Below are 6000 nucleotides of genomic sequence, written 5' to 3'. Positions count from 1 at the left end.
AAGCTTCCTGACACGGACGCAGAGTTTTGTTGTCATGTGGTACATCTGGGGAGCAAGTTTGGGAAAGAGCTTGCATGGGGTTTGCGATCCGAAGCAAGGTTAAGTATCACTGCCAAACAGCTTTTTTTTTTTTTAGGTTATTTATTTATTTATTTGAGAGAGAGAGAGAGAGAGCACAAGGCAGAGGGAGAAGCAGACTCCCTGATGAGCAAGGAGCCCGACATGGGGCTTGATCCCAGGACCCCGAGATCACGACCTGAGCCGAAGGCAGACACTTCACCGACTGAGTCACCCAGATGCCCCCAACAGCTTTATTACAATAATATTGGACCATCATTAGAATTCTTAAAATCCTGGTCATTGCTGGTAGTAATCAGAGCCAATGAACCCCCACGGATCCCCAGATCCCAGGCCCTCGGGTGGGGCAACAACACAGAAGGACCGCCTCACTCCAACTCCAAACACCTCAGGAATCTCTTCCCAACCAGTTTTTAAAAATCTTCCTCAAAAAGAAAACATGAGGCACTGAATTTCTCTTTTATTTGAACATTAAGAAAGTGCAGCACAGGGACTCAGAAAATGTTCTCAAAATGTCAGTAACAACATGAAGAAACATCATGTCATGTGTAGAACCTTTTGTTTTTATTGAGGGTCATCAAACAGAGAACCATAAACGTTCCACTCATCTGCCTTTACAGCGAAGAACAAGGCACAAAAAACTGTTCGACAAAAGCCACGGCGAAGAAAGAGCTCAGTGTCCCACTGCAGCCAGTTGAGAGATGGGGACGGGGACCCAGAGAAGGAGGGGGGGAAGAGAGAGACAAAGAAGTGAAAGGGACACAAAGAGCCACGCGCTGTGGCAGCGTCAGGACCCGGGACACACACACACAGGCAGACACGGAAAGATGCTTGCGGCAGTCGATTACTTTAGGGCAGTCTTTAAAGCGTTACTGTAAGGAGCAGAAAGCTCGTCTCTCAGTGACTGGTCTCTGCACTGAGCGCACACAGAGCAAGTTAGCGCCCTGCACCCTGAGCTCACTCCGAGCCCGCCGGGCACCGTCCAGGCCAGCACTCCGCCTCCGCCGCAGCATCCATGGGACACGTGTCCACGCCACCCCGGCCAGATTGCCACCTGCGCCCCCTGGTATCAGTACATTCATTTGAAATAAAGGACAACCGAGCTCTTTGCATTCAGACAACACAGGCTGTTCAGTGGTGGGGGTTTGTTTTGGCAACTCATCTACTGGCTGACCTAGCTCCCGCTGAATTACATGCTTCACGTTTGACTAGATCTGTGCCGAGAGAGAGGGCGAGAGAGAGAGAGAGAGAGAGACTAGCGCAAAGATCACAAGAAAAATATAAAATTGGTTTTTAAAAATGTAAGGCTTCGATGTAAGATGTAATTAAGACTTACCACATTAAAGTCCAACATGATAAACATTCAGCTACTTATTGACTTTTACAAAATAAGTCAGAGTTGAGGTAATAGATTACTCTGCTACGCCCAGCCTTATCTGATGATGACATTTGTTTTCCTTCTCAACCTTAGAGTTAAGTATAATCAGATGTGTGGAGGAAATATCAAGAAATCAGCCTGGAGTTAGCGGGGAAGGCTATGGCTGGCTCCTAAAAGGCTGAGGAGTTTTACCCTTTATTCAAATAATAAGTAGAATTTTTTTTTAAATCACTATACACAACTGTACATCCATGTTACTGATTTTTACACAGTGATTAAAAATACTGGAAACAGACACATCTAGCCCACACCCCAGCCAGCGGCTCCCACTTTCTTCCTTCAGTAAATTGCTCCTCTGGCCCAGAACATTCTGTCCTACATCTGCGTACCGCTCTTCGCATTTCCCCCCTCCCTGAGGTCAGCCTTTCTTTCTGTAGCACAGAAGTTACTCTGTGAGCAGCACTTCAAATAAAAACAATGAGTTTTAGCAGAAGCTGACCCTCACTCCTGCTCACATCTCCACCCAGCCTTTCAAAACCGTCCCCGCAGCTGTGTGCTGTGAGCACTGAGTGTGAGGCTGTGTGTGACAGTGTGTGTGTGTGTGGAGCAGTGAGCGTGTGAGCGAGAGTGTAAGTGTTCACGAGTGGGCGCTGTGGGTCTGGGTGTGGGAGCGTGCGTGTGAACGCGTGGGCAAGTGTGTGCGGGCTTGCACGGCGGGCAGGACGGGGGCCTGGAGGGGCCTCCGTGTGGACAGAGCCCCTCCCAATCCGGCCTCACTCACCCGGTGGAGTCACTGCTGCGGTTCCTACCCTTCCCCTTCCGAGTTGCAAAGTTAGGTTAACTTGAGTTTCCAGGCTTTCCCATCCCCCGACATGTTTTCTATTTTGGAGAAACAAAACCATAAATGCAGCACCACGCCCAGTTCTGCGCCAGACGGCCACCCTCGCGGATGCGCTCCTGCGGCCGACACCTGTCCTTGGACCCGGGCGCCCGAGAAAGTGACAGGCCACTGGCCCAGCCAGAGGGTGTCTGGGACATACAAGACTCTTAGCGGTGGGGGCCCAGAGGCATTTTCCCCGGGGCTTACTCCCCGACCAGCTGAGCCCCAGGTGCGTGTGGGGAAGCGAGGAGGAGGCCAGAATGCCGCAGGAGGCAAGCTCGTGGGGTGGAGTCCACGGGTGTGGGAGAGGGAAAGGGGGGCTGTCCGGGCTGAGGGTGGGGGGAGCCTGGACAGGAGGCGGCGGGGGGGGCGTCTGGGGAGCCTGCCTCACGCGGGCCCTTCCGGCCCCAGGAGCCCAGCAGGTGTGCGGTGCCCGGCCCGAGGCCGCCGGGTGGGGCGGCGAGTCCACTAAGCCAGAGGGGCAGCGGGGGCGCTGGTCCTGCTCGCGGGCGCCGGAAGGTGGCGGCGGCTGCCGGGGAGCCCCCCGGGCTTGCGGGCGCGGGTGCGGGGGCAGCGGGAAGCCGGTCACAGCGTGCTCAGGTGCGGCAGCGCGTCCAGGGGCCCCGCGTGGTCGCGCGCGGCGGCCGCCTTCTCCACGCCGCGCAGCCACTCGGTGCACTTGCGGACCAGGCCCTCGTCCACCACCGGGGCCTCCTCCTCGTATTCCACGTCGTCGTACTTGTGCCTGTCGTTGAGCAGCGACACGGGCAGCGCAGGGCGCGGGCCGGGGGCCTGCGGGGGGCCGGGGGGCTGCGGGCGGCGGCCGGGGCCCGCGGGCGGGGCGCAGGAGCAGGGCCCGAGCAGGCGCCGGGCGTCGGCCGCGGGCGAGGGCGAGGGCGGCGGCCGGCAGGGCCGCGCCAGCAGCTGCTTCTCCAGGTGGCGCCTCTGCAGGAGCAGGACGGCCTCGGGGGTCAGGCTCAGCGAGAAGCGCACGGCGGCGTCGGGCCCTGCGGCCCCCGCGGGGCTGGGGCCGGGGCGGGCGGGCCGGGCCGGGGCGCGCCGAGCCGGCGGCCTCTTCAGGGTGGTCGAGGGCCAGGAGCCGGACAGCAGCCCCTCGGGCCGCTCTGGGGGCCTCCTCTTCTCCGCGGCGGCGGCGGGCGGGGAGGGCGCAGGCAGGGCGCAGGTGGGCGCCGCGGCCCTCCGGGGGGCGCCGGGCCTCCGGGGCGGGGCTCGCGCGGCGGGGACCCCCGGGCTCGGGGCGGCCGCCCGCGGCGGCGTGGGCGGGAAAGGCATGGTGGCGCCGAGCCGGCGGGTCATCTGCGCCCTGGAAGGAGACGGGCGGCTCTCAGCGGCGCGCGGGGGCCCGGGGCACCCCCACGGGCGGCGGGGCTGGGCGCCGCGTGCTCCCGCCACACCCACCTGCGTGCGGCCGCCGCATCCCCGGCTCGCTCACGTCCCGGCGCCCCCACCCACGGCCCGCAAGCCGAAGCACCCTTCCTTCCTTGCTTCCGGGCCGGGGCCCGCCCCCCCGGCCCCCCCGCCCCCCCACCCCCCCTTCCCCGCTCCCCGCCGCGGGGGCCCCCCCCCCCCCCCCCCCCCCCCACCCCACCGAGCTCGGGGACTCCTCGGCCCGATCGGCGGGCGGGGACAGGCGTCAGCCGCCCGACCCCGGCGAGCGCGGGCACAGCCTGGCCCAGGCCGAGCGGGGCGCGGCGGCAGAAGGAGGAGCCGAGCGCCCGGCGGGTGTCACGACCGACTGTTGCGTGCGACCAGACACGGAGCCGGGACAGCGCGGGCGGGAGTGGCCGGGGACACTGCCCGCCGCCTCCCTCCGGGGCCGGTTTTCATCTCCGGGAGGCGGGGAGAGATCCTGGGAGGGCCGGGTGCATCCTCAGCCCTAGGCGGAGTCCTCGCCCGTGGGAGGGAAAGTCCTTGACCACCGCCCAGTGCCTTTAAGATGGTGGGAGGCCCCGCCGCGGGGAGACGGGCCAGGCTAGCCCCGCGCCCTGCGCTCGGGTGTCGGGGGAAGGAGGGTGGGGGGGGAGAAGGCACTTCAGGGCATCATTGTAGTTCCCTTTTTGTCATGTTAATGCCGCTGCTGAAAGACAGTCATCTGAAATTAAAGACCTAGTTTATGAATAGGCAAACAGTCCGGTTTCAATTATATCATAGTAACATAGGAAATATGACACATTGAGTTCTTCTAATGAGTGATCACTGTGGTGAGCAAAGCAGTGGATTTATTGCTACGACAGGGGTTCAAAATGAATGAGACGCCTTCACCGTCAACTTCTATTCCAGTTGTAGAGATACGAACACACTCCTACAATGTTCAGTGAACAAGTGAAGTTACTCAGGAGTGCGTCAGAATTAGTGTCACATAAACAGCCCCTGCACTCTTAAGGAGGATTATCAATTCATTAGATCTCCAAGAGATTTTTTTCCATAGGACATGCTTTTCAAGCCTAACACGGGAACGTGACCAAGTGCGGGTAAACTCCAAAGTGCCCCCGCGGCAGCACCTCTGGGGTGTGAGGGCCCAGACCCCGTGCCCCTCCTGCTCCCATGTTTTCAGTTGAGGTGGCCACGAGGTCAGGGCACCAGGCAAGAATGGAACTCCACAGGAGGCCAGAAGCACTTCTCACCAGGGCTGGGGGCACAGAGGAAGGTTTGGGCCCCATAATCTCCAGGGACACCCGAAACCCACCTGAAACCTACATACATATTCTCCATAAAATGTGCAAACACAGCCTCAGGACAAGTGGCCCAGTGGTCATTCTCTCTCACAGACATCCTCCCCTTCCTGCCAGGGCCTCAAGGGTGGCCAATCGCTGCCCACCACTGGGGTGCGAGTGTGTTTGAGACAATTTAGGTCATAAAATCTCTGCGGTGGGTACTGAAAGCACCTTTTATTCCAAGTTCCTGTGTTTCTAGGTGGGGCTGGGGCCGGGTACGTTAGCGGCGGCAGCAGGTGGACAGTTTCCCGCCGGGAGAGCGCAGGACTGGAGAGCAGATGGAGACAGAAGAGGATGGAGGCAGAGGAGGACCAGGAGGGGAAGGTGGGCACAGCCCCAGAGGTAAACTATGGAGGGAAACCAACAGGGGGTTGCCTACAGACGTGAGTATGGACCCCAGCTGTTCCAGAGCCGCGGTGGTGTCAGCGACGGGGTTCTGTCTCCCTCCCGGCTCCCAGGGTGCTGCAGAAGTAAGGGCAGTCAGAGGCGGGGCTGGGTGGGTGATCCCATCAGCATAAGGGCTAGCACACACTGATTGGGGCACGACAGGCACCCTCCTGGCTCCTACCTGTTTCCACTCAGCTAGGAAATGGGAGCCGAGTGGGGGAAGCAGCCCCAGCATCACACAGCTCCAGCGGGACGGTGAGGACACTCAATCCCAGCAACAGATTTCCAGCCAACACCTGAGCCACCCCACTGAGGACAGTCCTGGGCGTGGAGGGGACGGGCCACGCCCACCACACCAGCGGAGAAAGTGAGACTTACCAAACCAATGCACACATCTGACCAGACGGTCTCTGGGATTCTCCAGGTCCCCCACATATCCCGTCCCAGCCCAGAAGCTTGGAAACTGGGGAAGTTGGAAGTGTGCCTGACCTCCGAGGAGAAAAGTGAATGCCGAGCACCTGCCATCCCGTCACCTGCCCAGG

General features: G+C 60.3%; 1 protein-coding gene across 1 annotated transcript; it reads right to left on the bottom strand.

The window, feature by feature from the left end:
- Nucleotides 1-309: 309 nt before the first annotated feature.
- On the bottom strand, nucleotides 310-3536 carry PRR18 (proline rich 18; the record flags this gene model as incomplete). The annotated part of the gene is made up of 1 exon (XM_032408241.1): nucleotides 310-3536. A coding segment is annotated over one exon (615 nt), but the record flags the coding sequence as incomplete, so codon positions are not given.
- Between the last annotated feature and the right edge of the window lie 2464 nt (nucleotides 3537-6000).

This window comes from Phoca vitulina, unplaced genomic scaffold, assembly GCF_004348235.1.
Source record: "Phoca vitulina isolate PV1807 unplaced genomic scaffold, GSC_HSeal_1.0 scaffold9, whole genome shotgun sequence".
Lineage (NCBI taxonomy): Eukaryota > Metazoa > Chordata > Mammalia > Carnivora > Phocidae > Phoca > Phoca vitulina.
This window is presented reverse-complemented; position numbering and strand designations above follow the sequence as displayed.